The 22694-nt window shown below is 46.9% G+C and overlaps 1 protein-coding gene across 3 annotated transcripts in view; it reads right to left on the bottom strand.

Moving 5' to 3' along the window:
* Positions 1–6574: 6574 nt before the first annotated feature.
* Positions 6575–22694, bottom strand: part of dok7b (docking protein 7b) — a 135522-nt gene continuing 119402 nt past the window's right edge. For all 3 annotated transcript variants that reach the window (XM_070894271.1, XM_070894442.1, XM_070894361.1), the window contains 3 exons: positions 22471–22528; positions 13197–13349; positions 6575–7011 (listed from right to left, as the gene is read on the bottom strand). In XM_070894271.1, the coding sequence (XP_070750372.1) occupies positions 6872–7011; positions 13197–13349; positions 22471–22528 (351 nt within the window). In that variant the 3' untranslated portion in view covers positions 6575–6871. The remainder of the gene's footprint in view (positions 7012–13196; positions 13350–22470; positions 22529–22694) is intronic.

Below are 22694 nucleotides of genomic sequence, written 5' to 3'. Positions count from 1 at the left end.
AGAGATCGTGGCAGAGCTGCGGCGAATGTTTGTGGTGGAGGAGTGGTTAGAGATTGTGACGGAGGTGCGGCAAATGTTTGTGGTGGAGGAATGGATAGAGATCGTGACGGAGGTGCGGCAAATGAAGGTACGGGGCCCAGAAGAGCCGAGGGCCCAGGGACAGCATGGGCCAGCCCACACTGCATATGTTTGCACACTAGGTCCGTGCAGCAGAGAAGGTCTCCAGTCGTCCTGTTAACCCTTGCCACTGCATAAAGACCTAGCTCTGTCAAGCCTGTATGGTAGCTGATGTGCAACGGTCACCACACCTTAAAAAAAATCCATGCACGGGCATCAATTGGAGTTCAGGACTGGAAAATCGGGTCCTTCATTGAAACATCTGTCAACCCATGTGGAAGCAAGTCATCCTCGTTCGAAGGACCACCTGTGATGATGTATTAAAACAGCAGTGGGTTGCGCTCTCGCCTCTGAATCAGAAGGTTGTGGCTTCAAACCCCACTCCAGAGACTTGAGCACATAATCTGGTCTAACACTCCGGTGCAGTACGGAGGGAGCGCTGCACTTTCGGAGGTGCCGTCTTTCAGACGAGACCCTGAATCTGAGACCCAGTTTAGGCAGACACAAGTCTCGTGCCACTGTTCAAAGAAGAGCTGATTAATACTTCTCCCTCAACCAACATATGGAAGCTTATCGAGCACAAATCGGCTGCCCTGCTTGCCAACATTACAACAGTGACTACCCTTCAAAAGTAATTCACGGGCAGTGCAGCGCTTGGGGAGGTCCCGAGGACATGAAAGGCGCTATATGAATGCAGGTTAATTTGCTCGGTCATCCGTAAGAATAGCGGGCAGTGGACCATCACATGAGCAGCTTAAGTGTTTGCCAGCTAATATCTCCCTCCGCTCCACTAAAACTAGTACAACCCCCCACCCCCACCACTAGAAGCAAACAGTGCTCACATAAAGCAGCATCACTATAAATGGGTTTGTTACTTTTACATTACTCTAGCAGCCTCTTGAATCCAATGGAATTTGACTTTGCAAATGTGACAGCAGCAACCCATGCCTATATCTATCTTTAGTCTGCATTACAAAGCTTCGAGAGTGACATGTTAGTTCAAAAAATACCTATAGAAGTTTGGCAGTGACTTTGTACAGTGAAAATAAGCTACACTGCTCGATTGCTGGTACTGTACCCCAAGAGGCAATATATTAATTCCTATCCGTCAGACATTGGGAGTAAAGAAACACAACAACTATACATTAAGATTACAGCAGTAAACCCGAAGTCGTTAGAAGATAAGAGGTTGAATAAAATATATATATATATGTGCATGTGAAATAAATACATTATAAATACACAGATCAATAATTAACTACCAGGAAAGAAAAAAATCTTCCCATGAAATCCCTCCTCAAAAACAGCTTTTTTTTTTGCTCTTTTCATCCATTTCGTTTTGGTTTACATTCACAAAATGCTTTTTGTTGCATGATGTCAAAAAGATACTGTGCATTTTGCTTTTAATAATTTGTTCAGCAGGACATAGTGGAAAAAAAGGAATTGACCTTAAGACCCTGATAGGCGGTAACTGGTATTAGCGTCTGTGCAACAATGCAAAATAATCTCCAGCTTCAAAAACAGTTAAACAACCCCCTACCCTTCCCCCGCCCCAAAAAAGCAAGGTTAACTTTCCGGTATCATTAAAAAAAAGATGTACAGCGACACAAGAAACCAGCATTAGGAAAATAGGGCACTCCAGTGTAAAATAATGCAAATGACGGGCTTGAGAACCGCAAGCGGGAATATGGCGGATGATGGATTCGGAAGGTCCATCCAGCTGCGGAAATTCCCCTTTGCGACATGCGTGGGCGGACGCTGGCCGCGATCGGACACCCTTGCTCTGTCTGCCACTTCAGCCCGGGTTGTCAAATTTGCAGCTCATGCCAAGCTGGGTGGGGCGGGTGCGAGGCTTCTCGAGGGCAACTGGGGATGGGGTAATGGACGCCAGCCTGGCCAGCTACCCCCCGAGAGAATGAATTTTTAAAAAAATTAATGGAGGTTGCTCAGAAATTGCCCTCTAATAAGTAAAAGGGGCAGAGGGTACAGAGGGATCTGGGTGTCCTTTTACACAAACCACAGAAAGTTAACATGCAGGTACAGCAAGTAATTAGGAAAGCAAAATGGTATGTTGGCCTTTATTGCAAGGGCAATATTGCATGTTAAGAGGAAGTCTTGCTGCAATTATATAGGGGTTTGGTGAGACCACACCTGGAGTACTATCTACAGTTTTGGTCTCCTTACACAAGGAAGGATATACTTAGAGGGCTTTTAACAACAGTTCACTAGATTGATTCCTGGGATAAGAGGGCTGTCCTATGAGGAGAGATTGAGTAGAATGGGCTTATACTCTCTCAAGTTTAGAAGAATGAGAGATGATCTCTGAAATGTATAAGATTCTAAGGGGGATTGAGAGGGTTGATGCAAAGAGGCTGTTTCCTCTGGCTGGAAAGTCTAGAACCAGGGGGTCATAGTCTCAGGATAAGGGGTCGGCCAATTAGGATCAAGATGAGAAATTTCTTCACTCAGAGGGTGGAAAATCTTTGAAATTCTCTACCCCATAGGGCTGTGGATGTTCAGTCATTGAGTATATTCAATTCGATAGATTCTTGGGCACTAAGGGAATCAAGGGATATGATAGGAAAGTGGAGTTGAGGTCGAAGATCAGCCATGATCTTATTGAATAGCAAATCGGGCTCGAGGGGGCGAATGGCCTACTCCTGCTTCTATTTCTTATGTTCTTATGTTCTTAGAAGAATGGCCGATGAAATTTAATTCAGACAAGTGTAAAGTGTTACTGAAGGGGAGGAAACATGGACAACACTGATTCCAAGAGTAGTGTTGAAGCAGCTCAGAATGAATTTGAGAGAGATCTAGGAGCCTTAACAGACTCAACGCTCAAGTGTGTCCAACCAATGTGGAGCAGCAATCGACAAAGCCAATGGAACAAGGGGAAGCAGGTTTTTAAATTGGTAGAAGGTAAATTTAGGACTGATATCAGGAGGCCCTTCACGCATGGAACAGACTGTCAGATAGGTCTGACCTAACATAAAAAGTTACTGCACAAGATATAAGTTCACGGGGTTGGGGGTAATATATTAGCATGGATAGAGGATTGGCTAACTAACAGAGAACAGAGAGTCGGGATAAATGGTTCATTCTCTGGTTGGCAATCAGTAACTAGTGGGGTGCCGCAGGGATCAGTGCTGGGACCGCAACTATTTACAATCTATATTAACGACTTGGAAGAAGGGACTGAGTGTAATGTAGCCAAGGTTGCTGATAATACAAAGATGGGAGGAAAAGCAATGTGTGAGGAGGACACAATCTGCAAAAGAACATAGACAGGCTAAGTGAGTGGGCAAAAATTTGGCAGATGGGGTATAATGTTGGAAAGTGTGAGGTCATGCACTTTGGCAGAAAAAATCAAAGAGCAAGTTATTATTTAAATGGAGAAAGATTGCAAAATGTTGCAGTACAGCGGGACCTGGGGGTACTTGTGCATGAAACACAAAAGGATAGCATGCAGGTATAGCAAGTGATCTGAAAGGCCAGTGGAATCGTGGCCTTTATTGCAAAGGGGATGGAGTATAAAAGCTGGGAAGTCTTGCTACAGTTATACAGGTTATTGGTGAGGCCACACCTGGAATACTGTGTGCAGTGTTGGTATCCATATTTACGAAAGGATATACCTGCATTGAAGGCAGTTCAGAAAAGGTTCATAAGCGGGTTGACTTATCAGGAAAGGTTGAGTAGGTTGGGCCTCTACTCATTGGAATCCAGAAGAATGAGAGGTGATCTTATAGAAACGTGTAAGATTATGAGGGGGCTTGACAGGGTGAATATAGAGAGGATGTTTCCACTGATGGGGGAGACTAGAACTAGAGGGCATGATCTTAGAATAAGGGGCCACCCAGTTAAAGCAGATGAGAAGAAATTTCTTCTCAGAGGGTTGTAAATCTGTGGAATTTGCTGCCTCAGCGAGCTGTGGAAGCTGGGACATTAAGAAACTGTCTATTTCTGTCTTAAGTTTATTCAAACGATAAGGGGATAAGGGGTTATGAGGAGCGGGTGGGGAAGTGGAGCTGAGTCCATGATCAGATCAGCCATGATCTTATTAAATGGTGGAGCAGGCTCGAGAGGGGGTATGGCCTACTCCTGTTTGCTATTTCTTATGTTCTTATGTTCTTATAGAAGAAACTTCTCTACCCAGAGAGTGCTGAGAATGTGGGACTCGCTACAGGGAGTGGTTGAAACGAATAGTATGGATGCATTTAAGGGGAGGCTAGACAAGAATATGAGGGAGAAGGGAACAGAGGGTCATGTTGATAGATTTAGATGAGGAAAGACGGGAGGAGGCTCGAGTGGAGCATTAACGCTGACATGGACTGGTTGGGCCAAATATTCTGTTTCTGTACCGTATATCCTATGTAACATGAGATAGATTACTCAGAGGATGAAATGCCTGGAATCGTTAAAAAACCAATAAGATTCTTTAATAGGGTGACCCTAAAGTCCTCTCTGGATGGATCAACTAAGATGGGCTGAATGGCCTTCCTCATCAGCAATTACTTTGTGGTCTTACAACAACAAGGCGCTTCACAGGAGTGTTGACACATGAGGAACACATAAGGAGATATTAGGACAGGTGACCAAAAACATGGTCAAAGAGGTAGGTTGTATGGAAAGTCTTGAATGAGAGAGACGGAGAGATTTAGTGAGGGAATTCCGGAGTTTGGGGCCCAAACAGCTGAAGGCACGGCTGCCAATAGTGGGCCAAAGGAAATCGGGGATGCGCAAGAGGCCAGAATTAGAGGAGCGTACAGTTCTTGGAGGATTTTTGGGCTGTAAGAGATTACCGAGATAGAGAGGTGCGAGGCCATGGATGGATTTGAAAACAAGGATCAATATTTTGAAACCGCCGTGTTGCCCGACCGAGAGCCAATGTAGGTCAGCGGGCATAGGGATGATGGGTGAACGGGACTCAGTGAGGGTTAGGATATGAGCAGCAGAGATTTAGATGAGCTCAAGTTTACAGAGGTTGGAAGATGGCGAGGAATAGATGAGTAACGGAGGTATCAAAAGTATGGCTGAGATTTTCGACAGCAGGTGAGCGGAGATGGGGCGATATGACGGAGGTAAAAGTAGGCAGTCTTGGTGAAGCAGAGGATATGGGGTCGGAAAGTCCGGTCAGGGTCAAATAGGGAGGTCCCGGTTGCAAACTGTCTGGTTCGGTCTCAGCCAGCAGTCAGGGAGGGAGGATGGAATCGGTGGCAAGGGAAAGGAGTTTGTGGTGGGAGCCGAAGACAATGGCTTTGGTCTTTCCCAAAATATTTACCTTGTTATCTTGTGCTAAAATAAATGGGTGGTTTTCAGCAGACAGAGGAATGCCATGCCAAGCGAACTCACTAATTGTCTGTCAGTTCATGCCACCAATGGTAATTTCAAGTTGTTCCCGAGTGTTAAAGTAACCTACGGCAGTGTACGTGACAGGGCTCAGAGGCTCATGAGCAACATGGTGGCCACTGTATCCCTGCAGATGTGATCAAAATAAAAAAGAATAAAATAAATAAGCTGGGCCGATCAATTGAAAAATCGCAAGCTCTAACAGCAATTCAGGGAACAATGTACACTGCACAAAGTTAAATATAATTCAATCGTTGCACACCTGTAGCTTGATAGAGATGCAATGCGGCCACTTCTGTTGAGGGTTGGTTAAGGGGACAAAGTTCCCCTCCCCAAGATTGTGTTCAGAGCTAGTGAAGTGCACCAGTAAATCAGGTGTGAATAATGCCCCCGCCTCCGCCTCCCACCACCCCCCGCCAACCACTGTGCACGAACAAGAAAATAGAGGTGAATTCCACCCTCCAGCCAAGTCCCACAGAACCAGTATCACTTGGACTCTCTAACCTCAGACCTGCATTGCCATGCCAGACTCGGGGTAGGGGGGAGACATGGGGTGGATCAGGCGGAGACTGACCTGCATCCCATTCCAATGAACGAGATTTCAAGGCTTCCAGAGAGAAGAGAGAGCAGCTCGCCTTAAAACAGCTCCCTCACTAATCGTGGCATGTGGGTTAATGAAGTCGTACCATGTCTTATTGGAAAGGCAAAAAAAAAATAAATGGAGCCTTTTGTCCCCTCATTGGCACGGCAACAGGTTTACCCGACGAGCAGCAGAACCCTATAGACCGGGAACGTCCACGGTTCGATTCCCCCCCCCACCACCCCATCCGGCCCTCCCCAATGGTAGGGGGTGCACTATAATTGGGCTCAGTACGCCAGGGTTTGCGGCAATCAACCCCCGATGGCGATCTGGCCACCCACGGATTTTGGGTGACTACACGAATGGGATCCCCGCAATGCCCACCTCTCCTTCACGGTGGAACAGCCCACTGCCACTCATTGCCGAGGATCACTTGTCAAGAATGGGTGAGGTACCAGAGAGCGACCTGCACCCACGGCACACTAACCCCCACCTCCCCCCCCCCCCCCCCCCAAGCAAGGAGCCAACGCGTTCAGGAGAGGGGTGGAGGCGGAAAGGAGGGGGGAAAAAAACTGACGAGGGAAGGAAGGAAAAAAAAGGAAAAGGACAAAAATACATTCTTTGCAGTCAATACGTCGCACAAAATACTTGAGTCCGATTAGCCCTTCGAACCTGTTTCGTCATCAAAAAGAGAGTCTCGGTGCGTCAGAAGCAACGTTAAAGTGGAAGTTGGACCGTCGCCTGTCCTCCAAGGCCCGGACTGAACCTGAAAAACCGCTCAAGTCCTGAACGAAAGAAAATGACAAAATGTTCCGCCAAGCCTGCCGGTCACTGTGGCGCGGCCCCTTTCCGCTTTTGTTCCAGCTCCTGTAACCGCTCCTCCCGGTGCTGGGCGTGCTGAGTTCCCACCTTGTGCGCCGTCTCCGTGGCCGTGATATCGATCTGTGCGTATTTGGAAGAACTTGTTCCTACGGGAGACAGGTGAAGGAGGGGAGGTCATCAGCAAAAAGGAGGCAGAAGTTCTCGAGCCCAAACCATAAACGGTTGCAGGGCCTCCCTGATTACCAACCTCTAAATCGGTCCCGCAAGTGCTACAAGTGCTAGCAAATCTCCCATGGCATTTCTCATGGTAATCGGTGGGACGATTATAGCATGTAGTGCACAAAGTATTATTCTGCTGCAGGTTACAGTGCTTCCCGCTCACCCATTACCTCCGTGCTCGCTGACCTACATTGGCTTCCAGTTAAGCAACGCCCCGATTTCAAAATTCTCATCCTCGTTTTCAATTCCCTCCATGGCCTCACCACCCCACCCCCCCGATCTCTGTAATCTCCTTCAGACACACAACCCCCACCCCCGCCCCGAGATCTCTGCACTCTTCTAATTATGCCCTCTTGCACATTCCCCGATTTTCTTCGCTCCACCATTGGTGGCCGTGCCTTCAGCTAAACTCTGGAATTTCCTCCCTAAACCTCTCCGCCTCTCTGTCCTCCTTTAAGACGCTCCTTAAAACCTACCTCTTTGACCAACCCTTTGGTCACCGGCCTAATATCGCCTTATGTGGATCTGTGTCAAACTTTTGGTCTTATAATATTCTTGTGACGTTTTACTACATTAAAGGCGCTACATAAATATAAGTTGTTGTTGTTGTTATTTCCTTTTAAGGCCTCAAAGACTGGAATGAGGCACATCCCAACATCAACTAAGGGGTTGGTTGTTGTTGATGAGGGAAGTTTGCAAATTGACCGAGGCTTGTAACATTATGACTGTAAGTCAGAAGAAACCAACTGTCTTTTAAAAATATATGTACTTCTAAATGTGATATGATGGATACATTGGCTATAATGTTTTTTGAGGAATGGAAATTGACCTCTACATAACCTAACTTCTCTTGGGTGGCCTCTGCCACCAGGTACTAACTGGCCACCTACCAAACAATCGGAGGACTCCTGTGGAGAACTGATGGCCTGAACTTCCTCCTTGAGGACCTTAGACTGAAAGTTGCCTACTTGGTCAAAAGAAAAGGGCCCTTCCCCCTCCCTCCCCCCACCGCCACCCCCCTCCCCCACCCACAATTCCAGTAACCTGCTGGGTGAGACTGAAATGGAAGTTGTGTAGTTGGAGCAAGCCCAAGCCAGCAAGGACACCCTCCCACATTCAACAAGGAAACAAGTGCGGAGGCTACCCAGGGTAAGGAATATTTAACACTTCCTGACCATCATAGGCTGCCATACATGGTGAGGGTAGAGATAATCAAATGCACCATGTGACGTAATGGTCTCCGAGTGAGTTGATGGAGATTAATTAGTGAAAGATAAACAATGTCAGGCTATCTACAGATCCTAGACTGCACGAGAACTTCGCAATGAGTATAGGATAGATATATTTAAGAGGAAGCTAGATAAACACACGAGGGGAAAATAGAAGGATATGCTGAAAGGGTTCACTGAAGTAGGGTGGTATAATGTATGCACCTGTGAGCATGCTCACAGGTTTGTCGAACTCGGAACGGAATTCCTCATCGGCGCCAAACCCCGGAACCTCCCTCGGGAGCTGGCACCTCACAACTTGAGCCGCCTCGGGGAAATCCCCTCCATGCCTTTCAGTTCCGCGCGGAGGGGTTTCCTGTATGGGCTGCTCCTGCACACTCTCAACCTTGCTATCCTCGTCTGCCGTCCGGACACGCCATGGCGTACCATCTTGCCGTCCGGAGGAGGCAGGGGTCCCCGATGGAATGCACTCTACGCGGGAGTCCTCCCACTATCTATCGGGGACTTGGCCTGCCTCTCTTCCGCGCGTACATCCGCGCCAGGGTGTCCTTGGAGATGGAGCACGCGGTGTCCACCGGTACGCTCGCGGCCTTCCGCGAGAGGTGGGCGCCGGAGGGACTGGAGTGCATCGTTACCCCCGGCAACCAAATTTTAATTTGATTTTATATGTTTTAAAGTCTAATTTATTTTAAGTGTCCCCCTCCCCTTTTATAGGGGGCACTTGAAAAAATATGATTTAATGCCCCAAAAAAATACAAAAAAAAATACAAAAAAAACCAAACAAATACACACAAAAACGGGCCTCAAAAATGTTTGGAGTGTCCCCCAGATCGGGGAGAACTTGATTTAATGTTTATTTTGTCTCCCCCAAAAAGAGTTGTAGAGCTCGGAAACAAGGGGGCACCTGAAAAGGTTTTGGAGTGTGCCCCCCTCTAATCAGGGAGCACTTGTTTATTGCAACTAAAATAGTTGTAGAGCTGTTGCATTGTGAGTGGCTTAGCCAGTCACGTGATGTTCACAGGACTCAATAAAACCCCAGTTAGTTGGGTCTAGGTCATCCACGATGAGGCATGCAGTCGTGAGCCTAGTGGATGAACTGTAGTGTGAGTGTTCTTAATAGCAATGTGTTGCTATGAATTCTTAAACAAAGAACCCATGAAGCAAATACATTATAGGTGAAAGGAGGCTCATGTGGAGCATAAACACTAACAGGGACAAGTTGGGCCAAATGGCCTGTTTCTGTGCTGTAAATTCCATGTAGTACAAGCGTCACAGAATCTTCCCTCAATGCTTCTTATTTATTCGTTAATGGGATGTGGGCGTTGCTGGCAACGCTAGGATTTATCGCCCATCCCTAATTGCCCTTGAGAAGTTGGTGGTGAACCATTGCAGTCCGTGTGGTGAAGACACTCCCAAAGTGCTGTTGGTGGGGGGGGGGGGGGGGGGGGGAGTTCCAGGATTTTGACCCAGAGACGATGAAGGAACGGCGATATACTTCCCAATCAGGATGGTGTGTAATTTGGAGGGGAACGTGGAGGTGATGGTGTTCACATGCGCCTGCTGCCCTTATCCTTTTTGGTGGTAGAGATTGCCGGTTTGGCAGGTGCTGCCGAAGGAGCCTTGGCGAGTTGCTGCAGTGCATCTTGTAGATGGTACACACTGGAGCCACGGTGGTGGAGGGAGTGAATGTTTAAGGTGGTGGATGTGTTGGTGCAATTGGTGAAAGACAAATTCTACATGGTTCAGGCAATAAATGGGCTTTAAGAGGTGAATGGCCTCTTCTCAGTCCAGGCTTTCTTATGTATCTGGTATTGTATTGTAGCTTAGGAACTTATAAAACCACAAGTGCCAGTTCAGCTACTTACTATTGGGATAATGACAATATTAATGGTAAGACAGTCATCCAATTTCATCAAGTTTAACAAGGAGCTGATCTGATAGCCCTGGGAGCCGGTGAATAGCCGAGCCCAATTGTTCACGATTCTCTCCACAACCTCAAGTGGTGCTACACGGGGAGGAAGCAGAGAACACTCGGTGCCATTAAATTGTACCCCAGTAGGTACAAAGCTTTAGGATCTTGTAAACCCAGGTTATTTTTCATTTGTTTGTGGGATATGGGCATCACTGTCAAGACTGGCATTTATTGCCCATTCCCAATTGCCCTTGAGAAGGTGGTGGTGAGCTGCCTTCTTGAACCGCTGTTTAATATTTTTTTAAGTGTTTTTTTTTTACAACTGAGTATCTTGCTGGGTCATTTCAGAGGGGCAGTTAAGAGTCAACCACATTGCTGTGGGTCTGGAGTCACATATATGGACCGACCGAGTAAGAACGTCAGATTTCCTTCCCGAAAGTACATTAGTGAACCAAATGGGTTTTTACGACAATCATGGTCACCATTACTGATACTAGCTTTTTATTCCCAATTTAATGAATTAACTGAATTTTAAATTCATGACCCTGGATCATCAGTCCACGCCTCTGGATTACAAGTCCAGTAACATAACTACTATGCTACCGTTCCCGTGGTGATGATACACTATATAAAACCGATGGATACAGATTTGCTTTGAGAGATTAGATTGAGATATAGATGGGGGTTAAAAATTCGGGTCGTTTGTGCTTTCCGTTAGCACCCCTGGGGGGGGGGGTGGGGCTGGGGCGATAACGGGGCACAAGCAACTTTCACCCTGGGCAAGGTGTCGCTACTGACTCCCACGAAATTCAGCGATGACAATGTCACCACCATGTGCAGCAACCCATTTTCGCCCCGGAGTGTAAGCCGCTCACGGGGTGAAAATTAAAAGGGGAGGTGCGGCAGTGAAAGTGTAAATAAAATGGCCGACTTACCGGTCGTGGCCTTCTTGATTGTAGATTGCGGGGTCCGTGCCGCGATGTTACAGCCTGGCACTCTGCTTGCATGCCACGGCACCCCCACCCCAGCCCCTGCACCGCCCCCCCCCCCCCACCCCCGCTCCCTGGTGGCCCAGCGATGGCCCCGTCTCCCTCCCACAGAATCGGCAGCTTGGCCCTCCCCTTCCTGCCAGTGCTACGCATCCCACCGTGTAACGCTGGAAAATTCACATCCTTTTGCGCCCCGGTCCCACCTCTGCTCTGAGAGGAAGTGGAGCACGAGATTTTGCGCCCCACTTGCTCTCAGGAGCGGTAAGCCCGATATAGGTCGTGGGACAGGGCTTCCCACCTCGAGGCTGTTATCGCCCCCAAACGGGATGCGACCGAATTTTATATAAACAGCCAAGGCAGGGAAGGGACTATAAGGAAAGTGTTAATTCTTTGTATTAACTTTGGCTTTTCAGTGAGTTTCTGTTATCAGTGTTCAGTTAGTAAAAGTGAATCAAGTCAGTCAGTCTTTGATAAGAAGTTTTGGCAGAGACAGCAAATGGAATGTTTGTTCAGCCTGGAGAGCTGCCATAAATCTCATAGCAGTAAGATATCTATAGACGTGTTATGGCCATCAAGTTGAGAACCTATTGCTTCAGATGGTGACTTCTCCAAGGGCAACATCCCTGTAGCAGGTCTTTGTTCCCTGTAAGCTGGGGCTGTTCTCCTACAAGCTAATAGGAGAATTGCTAGAGGTGTTTAAAATCTTGAAGGGTTTAGAGTAAATAGAGAGAGACTGTTCCCATTGGCAGAAGGGTCAATAACCAGAGGGCACAGATTGAAGGTGATTGGCAAAAGAACCAGAGGCAACATGAGGAAAAACATTTTTTTATGCAAAATGTGATTAGGATTTGGGATGCACTGCCTGATAGGGTAGCTTTTAATTGGATAAATACTTGAAGGAGAAAAAATTGCAGGGATATGGGGAGTGGCACTAATTGGATTGGTCTTCGAAAGAGCCGGCGCAGACTCGATGGGCCAAATGGCCTCCTCCTGTGCTATGGTTCTATGATGACTGTCTCTAGTTGAATGACTTGATTGACAGTTCAGTTAAGGTGAATGTTTCTTGCAAAAGCTAAAGCTATGGCAGCTAATTGGACAAGGTAATGTAGTGGATTCTGGTATGGTGAAGGTTTGAAAGGTAGGTGTTAGAATAGGTTCTCCAGAATTCAACAAGGCTTGTACCCTGCAAGCTCGAAACCTTCTCCGGTAACTTGTACCATAAGTATGTTAGAAGGACAAGGGCAGCAGGCACATGGGAGCACCATCGCCTGTAAGTTCCTCTCCAAGTCGCACACCACCCTGACTTGGAAATATATCGCCGTTCCTTCATCGTTGCAGGGTCAAAATCCTGGATCTCCCTCCCTAACAGCACTGTGGGAGTAACTTCACCACACGGACCGCAGCGGTTCAAGAAGATGACTCACCATCACCTTCTCAAGGACAACTAGGGAAGGGCAATAAATAAATACATAGCATCTTTGTCGACCACCGGACGTCCCAAAGTGCTTTGCAGCCAATAAAGTACTTTTGAAGTGTTGTCACTGTTGAAATGTAGGAAACACGGCAGCCAATTTACGCACAGCAAGCTTCCATGTGATATTTAGCGGTTAATCGGTTTTACTGATGTTAGTTGGGGGATAAAGAATGGACAGGACACTGGCGAGAACTCCCCTGCTCTTAGAAATAAAGTACTTTTGGAGTGTAGTCACTGTTGCAATGCTGGCCTTGCTAGCGACGTCCACATCCCAGAACGAATTTTTTTTTAATGTGTGTAATTATTATTAATAACATGTATCATTGTATATGTGTGATTATTGGTAATAATGGTTATCATTGTACACTTAATTCCTATGAAAGTCAATGAATGTTTTGAACCCTAATTTCTTGAGGAATTACTTATAAGTAAGAACATCCATCTCCCTAACAGAGGAGGGAGGAAGAAGCAATGCTTGGTAGGCTGTGGGACCGTGGTGCGCAGTTACCTCGAATGGCAGGACTGGACTCCTGGAGCTCCAGCTCCATATAATGAAGCTGCTTCTTCGACACTGGGCTCACTGGGATATTGACATACGTGGCCCCTTCACAGCGCAATCTGTCGGCTCCTGAAAGGTCCAGTGGGTAAACAAATGCCCCGCCTGCTGAACACAGAGGAGCAAATTAGAGATTTAAAAAAAAAATTATTCCAGTAGATTAGGAATTATTAGGAACAGAGGAACAGGAGAAGGTGATTCAGCCCCTCGAGCTATTCAATGAAATCATGGCTGATCTGTGACCTAACCCTGTCAAAAATGTGGAGAGCTGAACTTTTGCCAATGATAAGAACAGGGAAAACAGAACCATATCTTATGTGTAATTAATTTCTGAAAGGTAGTTATCAATTCCTTTAGAATTTAAGATCCTCAAGAGTTGTTCAAGCTCCATCACCGCTAGTTCCATGTATTTTCTACCCGACTGTACAGCCTCCTTCATAAAGTGCAACATCCCCATTGACACCTGGGAATCCCTGGCCAAAGACCGCCCTAAGTGGAGGAAGAGCATCCGGGCGGGCGCTGAGTACCTCGAGTCTCGTCGCCGAGAGCATGCAGAAAACAAGCGCAGGCAGCGGAAGGAGTGTGCGGCAAACCTGTGCCACCCACCCTTTCCTTCAACCACTGTCTGTCCCACCTGTGACAGAGACTGTAATTCCCATATTGTACTGTACAGCCACCTGAGAACTCACTTTTAGAGTGGAAGCAAGTCTTCCTCGATTTCGAGGGACTGCCTATGATGAGGACAGCCTCCAGCAAAGTCTCGATGACGAGCTCCACGGTACCACTGTCTGTAGCAGCGGAGTCTTCAGTGTAGTTCTCCTCCCAGAATTCCCAGACGATCGGTGCACTTCTTCCGGTGGCATTGGGCTTCCATTCGTGGGACGGGCCTGATGGGTCAGTTTGGTACAGTCTTGGGAGTTTCATCAAAGTTAAAACCCGCAATCATGTGCAAAAATGCGAAACGGTCGGCGGCCGTTTTTGTTTCATTCGTTCCTGGGATGTGGGCGTCGCTGGCATGGCCAGCAATTATTGCCCATCCCTAAATGCCCTTGAGAAGGTGGCGGTGAGACACCTTCTTGAACCACTGCAGTATAGTTGTTTTTTAATAGCGGTTTGGTACAACTGAGTGGGGCTTGCTCGGACATTTCAGAGTGGCAGTTAAGAGTCAACCACGTTGCTGTGGGTCAGGAGTCACATGTCGGTCAGACCGGGTAAGGACAGCAGATTTCCTTCCCTAAAGAACATTAGTGAACTAGATGGGTTTTTAACGACAATCCAATAGTTTCATGTTCACCATTACTGATGCTAGCTTTTTATTCCAGATTTCTTTAATGAACTGAATTTAAATCCTGCAGTCGCCGTAGTGGGATGTGAACATGCCATTACTTTGAGTCCACCACGTGCCTGCAACTGCCAAGGACCTAACCTCTGGAATTCCCTCCCTAAACCTCGCCATCTGATTGAGGCGTTAAAGTTTCTGCTTTCCGCGCAATCGGCAAATTGAACGCAAAATGCTCTTGGAACTGCGCTGGTTAGGGTAGGCTTCAAGATTCCTCTAAAAATTCATTGGCAGAATCACAAACCTAAAATCTTCCACGAACCTGTGCAATCGGGTAGCATCATACAATGTAATTGTTTATTTCTATGCCTCCTTACGTTACATTAAAAGGTATTCCTTGATTATATTTAAGGGTGGTAACCTGGTGCAGTTTTATTAATACAGCTGAAAATAGGTTTCTTAGGAAAAAAAAGAAGCATTTTAAATAAGGGTGTCCTGTCCTCTGCCTGTGAGAAACCTGCTTAAAATCACTGAAAATAATTTAAAGAAAACAAACGATTTAATAGTTTCATTGGTGTACACTAGTCACTATATAGGTCAGACTGGGTAAGTGTGGTAAATTTCCTTCCCTAAAGGACATTAGTGAACCAGATGGGTTTTTACGACAACCCGATAGTGTCATGATCACCTTTACTGATACAGGTTGAACCTCCCTTATCCAGAACTCCCTTATCCGGCACCACCCCTCGTCCAGAACCATTCCTGGCCACCGGGTGGCACATGAACAAATTGAAGTTCTTCCTCGATGCCGACTCCTGCAATCGCTGGCCTGATCTCGCGATCTACCACCCCCAAGCCAGCTAGCCCAGCTAGCCCAGCTATCCCCTTGCTCAGTACCAATTTAATGTGACCATCCCTCGTCCGGCAAAATCCCTTATCCAGAATAGGTCAGGTCCCGAGAGTGCCGGATAAGAGAGATTCAACCTGTACTAGATTTTTTTTAAATTCCAGATTTATTTAATTAACTGAAGTAAAAAAGTGTACACTAGTCAGTTTCTTAGAAAATTAAATATTTTTTGACTCCTACTGACTGCGCCTCAGAAAATTTGAAGAGCCTTCCCAAACCCGCGCAATTGGCAAAATATCCCAATGTCGAACAAGGGGGCGTGGCCAGTTTTGGGGGCGGCGCCTGATCCAGGATTGAACCGGCGTGAAAGATGGCGGAAAGCACGATCGTAAATGGTCTTGGGTGCAACTCACTCACTCCAGGGGTATTCAACATTCAGGAAGGATAGAATAAAAGGAAAAGGAGGTGGGGTAGCATTGCTGGTTAAGGAGGAGATTAAGGCAATAGTTAGGAAGGACATTAGCTTGGATGATGTGGAATCTATATGGGTAGAGCTGCAGAACACCAAAGGGCAAAAAACGTTAGTGGGAGTTGTGTACAGACCTCCAAACAGTAGTAGTGATGTTGGGGAGGGCATCAAACAGGAAATTAGGGGTGCGTGCAATAAAGGTGCAGCAGTTATAATGGGTGACTTTAATATGCACATAGATTGGGCTAACCAAACTGGAAGCAATACGGTGGAGGAGGATTTCCTGGAGTGCATAAGGGATGGTTTTTTAGACCAATATGTCGAGGAACCAACTAGGGGGGAGGCCATCTTAGACTGGGTGTTATGTAATGAGAGAGGATTAATTAGCAATCTCGTTGTGCGAGGCCCCTTGGGGAAGAGTGACCATAATATGGTGGAATTCTGCATTGGGATGGAGAATGAAGCAGTTAATTCAGAGACCATGGTCCAGAACTTAAAGAAGGCTAACTTTGAAGGTATGAGGCGTGAATTGGCTGGGATGGATTGGCGAATGATACTTAAGGGGTTGACTGTGGATGGGCAATGGCAGACATTTAGAGACCGCATGGATGAACTACAACAATTGTACATTCCTGTCTGGCATAAAAATAAAAAAGGGAAGGTGGCTCAACCGTAGCTATCAAGGGAAATCAGGGATAGTATTAAAGCCAAGGAAGTGGCATACAAATTGGCCAGAAATAGCAGCGAACCTGGGGACTGGGAGAAATTTAGAACTCAGCAGAGGAGGACAAAGGGTTTGATTAGGGCAGGGAAAATGGAGTATGAGAAGAAGCTTGCAGGGAACATTAAGACGGATTGCAAAAGTTTCTATAGATATGTAAAGAGAAAAAGGTTAGTAAAGACAAACGTAGGTCCCCTGCAGTCAGAATCAGGGGAAGTCATAACGGGGAACAAAGAAATGGCGGACCAATTGAACAATTTGGTTCGGTATTCACGAAGGAGGACACGAACAACCTTCCGGTTATAAAAGGGGTCGGGGGGTCTAATAAGGAGGAGGAACTGAGGGAAATCCTTATTCGTCGGGAAATTGTGTTGGGGAAATTGATGGGATTGAAGGCCGATAAATTCCCAGGGCCTGATGGACTGCATCCCAGAGTACTTAAGGAGGTGGCCTTGGAAATAGTGGATGCGTTGACAGTCATTTTCCAACATTCCATTGACTCTGGATCAGTTCCTATAGAGTGGAGGGTAGCCAATGTAACCCCACTTTTTAAAAAAGGAGGGAGAGAGAAAACAGGGAATTATAGACCGGTCAGCCTGACATCGGTAGTGGGTAAAATGATGGAATCAATTATTAAGGATGTCATAGCAGTGCATTTGGAAAGAGGTGACATGATAGGTCCAAGTCAGCATGGATTTGTGAAAGGGAAATCATGCTTGACAAACTGGAATTTTTTGAGGATGTTTCCCCAAAGGGAGAACCAGTTGATGTGGTATATTTGGACTTTCAGAAGGCGTTCGACAAGGTCCCACACAAGAGATTGATGTGCAAAGTTAGAGCACATGGGATTGGGGGTAGTGTACTGACATGGATTGAGAACTGGTTGTCAGACAGGAAGCAAAGAGTAGGAGTAAATGGGTACTTTTCAGAATGGCAGGCAGTGACTAGTGGGGTACCGCAAGGTTCTGTGCTGGGGCCCCAGCTGTTTACACTGTACATTAATGATTTAGATGAGGGGATTAAATGTAGTATCTCCAAATTTGCGGATGACACTAAGTTGGGTGGCAGTGTGAGCTGCGAGGAGGATGCTGTGAGGCAGCAGAGCGACTTGGATAGGTTAGGTGAGTGGGCAAATGCATGGCAGATGAAGTATAATGTGGATAAATGTGAGGTTATCCACTTTGGTGGTAAAAACAGAGAGACAGACTATTATCTGAATGGTGACAGATTAGGAAAAGGGGAGGTGCAAAGAGACCTGGGTGTCATGGTACATCAGTCATTGAAGGTTGGCATGCAGGTGCAGCAGGCGGTTAAGAAAGCAAATGGCATGTTGGCCTTCATAGCAAGGGGATTTGAGTACAGGGGCAGGGAGGTGTTGCTACAGTTGTACAGGGCATTGGTGAGGCCACACCTGGAGTATTGTGTACAGTTGTGGTCTCCTAACCTGAGGAAGGACATTCTTGCTATTGAGGGAGTGCAGCGAAGGTTCACCAGACTGATTCCCGGGATGGCGGGACTGACCTATCAAGAAAGACTGGATCAACTGGGCTTGTATTCACTGGAGTTCAGAAGAATGAGAGGGGACCTCATAGAAACATTTAAAATTCTGACGGGGTTAGACAGGTTAGATGCAGGAAGAATGTTCCCAATGTTGGGGAAGTCCAGAACCAGAGGTCACAGTCTAAGGATAAGGGGTAAGCCATTTAGGACCGAGATGCGGAGGAACTTCTTCACCCAGAGAGTGGTGAACCTGTGGAATTCTCTACCACAGAAAGTTGTTGAGGCCAATTCACTAAATATATTCAAAAAGGAGTTAGATGAGGTCCTTACTACTAGGGGGATCAAGGGGTATGGCGAGAAAGCAGGAATGGGGTACTGAAGTTGAATGTTCAGCCATGAACTCATTGAATGGCGGTGCAGGCTAGAAGGGCCGAATGGCCTACTCCTGCACCTATTTTCTATGTTTCTATGTTTCTATGTGTACAATTACACAATCTTTTTAGCGCGGGCTCGTCCGATTCTGCCCAGGGGGCACGGATATAACTGACGGGATATGAGCGGAATCTCTACGCCTCTCTCATTTTAGTTTCCCTTGATGGAAAGAAGACATGACTCCCTGGAACACTCCGCTTTTCTCAAACAGTTTGTGTTACCTCGCCTGAATGTTACGACAGCGGCTCATCCAGTGACATCGCCCGACATGAGAAAGATTGAGTAGGTTGGGCCTCTACTCATTGGAATTCAGAAGAATGAGAGGTGATCTTATCGAAACGTATAAGATTATGAGGGGGCTTGATAAGCTGGATGCAGAGAGGATGTTTCCATGGATTGGGGAGACTTGAACTAGAGGGCATGATCTTAGAATAAGAAACCGTCCATTTAAAACTGAGATGAGGAGAAATTTCTTCTCTCAGAGGGTTGTAAATCTGTGGAATTCGCTGCCTCAGAGAGCTGTGGAAATTGGGACATTGAATAAATTTAAGGTGGAGATAGACAGTTTCTTAAACAATAAGGGGATAAGAAGTTATGGGGAGCGGGCAGGGAAGTGGAGCTGAGTCCATGATCAGATCAGCCATGATCTTATTGAATGGTGGAGCGGGCTTGAAGGGCTGTATGGCCTACTCCTGCTCCTATTTCTTATGTTCTTGCCTCAGCTCATCTGCCACTGAAATCCTTTGTTACCTCTAGACTCGACTATCCCAACTTACTCCTGGCTGGCCTCCCACCTACCACCCTCCGTCAAATTGAGCTCATTACAAAACTCGGCTGCCTGTGTCCTAACTCACACCAAGTCCCGCTCACCCATCAACCCTGTGCTTGCCGACCTACATTGCCTCCCGGTTAAGCAAAGCCTCGATTTTAAAATTTTCAACCTTATTTTCAAATCCCTCCTTGCCCCCTCTCCCTATTTCTGTCGCCTCCTCCAGCCCCACAACCCTCCGAGATTTCTGCGCTCCTCAATTCTGGCCTCTTCGCTGCACCATTGATGGTCGTGCCTTCAGGTGCCGAGGTCCTAATCTCTGGAATTCCCTCTCTGTCTCTCTCTCCTCCTTTAAGACGCTCCTTAAAACCTACCTCTTTGACTAAGCTTTTGGTCACCTGCCCTATTATCTCCTTATGTAGCTTGGTGCAAAATTTTGTTTGCTAATCGCTCCTATGAAGTGCTTTGGGGCATTTTACTACTTTTTAAAGGCACTATATGAATGCAATTTGTTGTTATTGTAGTGAATTATAAAAGGTGCTACCAGAAAGTCCAGCAAGATGGGTTGGGCTGGATTTTCATGGGGAAAGCGGGTTGGGACGGGGGGGGCCTCCGATATGGGAAGGAAACCCGGGAGAATGGGTTTCCCGCAAGCCCAGCCGACTTTAACGCCCAGGCCTGATTTGGATTTGAGGCTCTGTTTTCCACCTGCAGCCAGCCAGATGAAGAGGCCGCACAGAGGAGGGAGGGAGGGAGGGAAAGAACGGGTGAGGCCGGTGCTGGCCTCCGGCGAATGGGAGTGGGGGGGAGAAATGGCAGATTGGGGCTGTTGAGGGATCGGGGGGGGAGGGGGAGGGAATAAGGAAGAGAAGATTGGGCTGGTCACCAGAGCGCACGGCAACCCAAGCACCCCACCCACCCGTCCCTCCGATCACTGTCTGCCCCACTTGTGACAGAGACTGTAGATCCCGCATCAGACTCAACAGGTACCTGAGAACTCATTCATGTGGAAGCAAGTCATCCTCGACTCCGAGGGACTGCCTAAGAAGAGAAGAAGACCACCCTGACTGGCTGGACCCCTCCACGATCGACAGCTCAGTGGACAGAGGTCTCATCTCACGGACTGATTTTGGCAGTTTTTTGTTGGTGGTGCACGCGGATAGAGCGGCAGTCAGGACATTGGCATCTCGGTGAAACAAGGCTGGGAAGGATTTAAAGTGTCTCACCAGTCTGACCAGCAAAATCAGAGTTATCATAGAATTATAAAATCGTGCAGCACAGAAGGAGGCCATTCGGCCCATCGTGTTCGTGCTGGCTCTTTGGAAAAGCTGGCCAATTAGTCCCACTCCCCCTGCTCTTTCCCCAAAGCCTTGCAACTTTTTTCCTTTTCAAGTATTTATGCAATCCCCTTCTGAAAGTTACGATTGAATCTGCTTCCACCGCCCTTTCAAGCGGTGTAAAAAAAAATGTCAATTTTGAACACCCCTATTAAATCTCCTCCTAACCTTCTCTGCTCTAGGGAGAACAACCCCAGCTTCTCCAGTCTGTCCACGTAACTGAAGTCCCTCATCCCTGGTACCATCCTGGTAAATTTCCACTGCTCCCTCTCTAAGGCCTTGACATCCTGCCTCTCCTCAAAACGGACCACTTGCCATGTGTCTGCCCATTTCACCAGTCTGTCTATGTCCTCCTGAAGTCGGTTACTATGCTCCTCACTGTTCACTACATTTCCAAGCTTTGCATCAGCTGCAAACTTTGAAATTATGCCCCCTATACCCAGGTCCAGGTCGTGACTATATATCAAATAGAGCAGTGGTCCTAATGCTGGCCGCTGGGGAACACCACTGTTTACCTCCCTCCAGTCCAAAAAACAACCGTTCACCATTACGCTCTGCCTTCTGTCTCACAGCCAATTCTGTCTCCACACTGCCACTACCCCTTTAATCCCATGGGCTTCAATTTTGCTAACAAGTCTATTGTGTGACATTTTATCAAACACCTTTTGGAAGTCCATATACACCACATCAACTGCACTTCCTTCATCAATCTTCTTCCTTATTTCATCGAAATGCTCAATCAAGTTAGTCAGACGCGATTTGTCTTTCACAAATCCATGTTGACTATCATTTATTTTATATTGCCTCTTGTCATTTCTTCTTCCAAAATGCATCACTTCACACTTCTCTGCGTTAAATTTCATCCCATGTGTCTGCCCATTTCACCAGTCTGTCGATGTCTTCAACATTGTTATTTGAAATATCAAAATATCTAAGATAAGAGGAGACTAATTGATGTCCTGTTTCTGGCTGCTCCATTTTTGATCGGGGCGGAGGAGCGGTGAGAGATCGGGGCCCAGGAGCGTAGTGATCGGGATCCAGGAGAGGCGAGGGTTCGGGACCCAGAAGAGGCGAGGGCCCAGGGGCAGTACGGACCAACCCACACTGCAATATGTGTGCGCACTAGGTCCGTGCAGAAGAGCTTGGTCTCCAGTCATCTTGGTTAACCCTTGCCACTGGATCAAGACCTAGCTCTGTCAAGCTCGTGTGGTGGCTGGTGTGCAACGGCCATTCCACCCACATTAAAAGAATCCATGCACAGGCATCTTCCACCCTTCAATATGAAGTTTGGGACCTAGAACGTCATTTTCCGCATTGAAACACCTGCGAACTCATCCCTTTTTTGTGTGGAAGTAGGTCATCCTCGATACGAGGGACTGCCTAATACTATACTATACTATGTCCTCAGAAGTCACTTGTTCTTCCAAGGGATCATTAATTTTGTCTCAGATTATGTTCTCTAGAAGTTGCCCCACCACTAACGATCGGCTGACCAACCTGTAGTTACCTGGTTTATCTCACTTCCCTTTTTTGAACAGAGGTGTAATATTTGCAAACCTCCAATCCTCTGGCAGCACTCACATATCTGAGGAGGATCGGAAGATTATGCTTGCCACCCTTCCTTCCTTCAGCAACCTAGTATGCACCCAATCCGGAGCTGGTGACTTTTCTACTTTGAGAACCGACAGCCTTTTAAGTGCCTCCTCTTTATCTATTTTTACCCTAAGCAATTTCTCTCTACCCTCCTTTACTGCAACATTGGCAGCATCCTCTGCTTCAATGAAGACAGATGTAAAGTACTCATTTAGGTACCTCAGCCATGCCCTCTGCCTCCACAAATAGACTTCCTTTTAGATATTTTGAAGTGTTTACCGGGTAATTTCTTTGTGTCGAAGCTGCCTGAAGTTTCATCTTCTGGAAAGCCTTTCTCCTGAAAACACAAACGGATATGGAGCCAAGTTAAGGGGCAAGCGGGAAAAATGATTGCTTAACGATTGGGACAATTTAACAGTCCTGTGTGATGAGTATCGGTTGGGTCAGCGAGCATCACCCGATTCAGTTTGGACCATATTTTGCGAGTATTTTTGGTGGAGGGG

This window comes from Pristiophorus japonicus, chromosome 1, assembly GCF_044704955.1.
Source record: "Pristiophorus japonicus isolate sPriJap1 chromosome 1, sPriJap1.hap1, whole genome shotgun sequence".
In the NCBI taxonomy this organism is placed as follows: domain Eukaryota; kingdom Metazoa; phylum Chordata; class Chondrichthyes; family Pristiophoridae; genus Pristiophorus; species Pristiophorus japonicus.
Note: the sequence above shows the minus strand (reverse complement) of the source record. Positions and strands in the feature narration are given on the sequence as shown.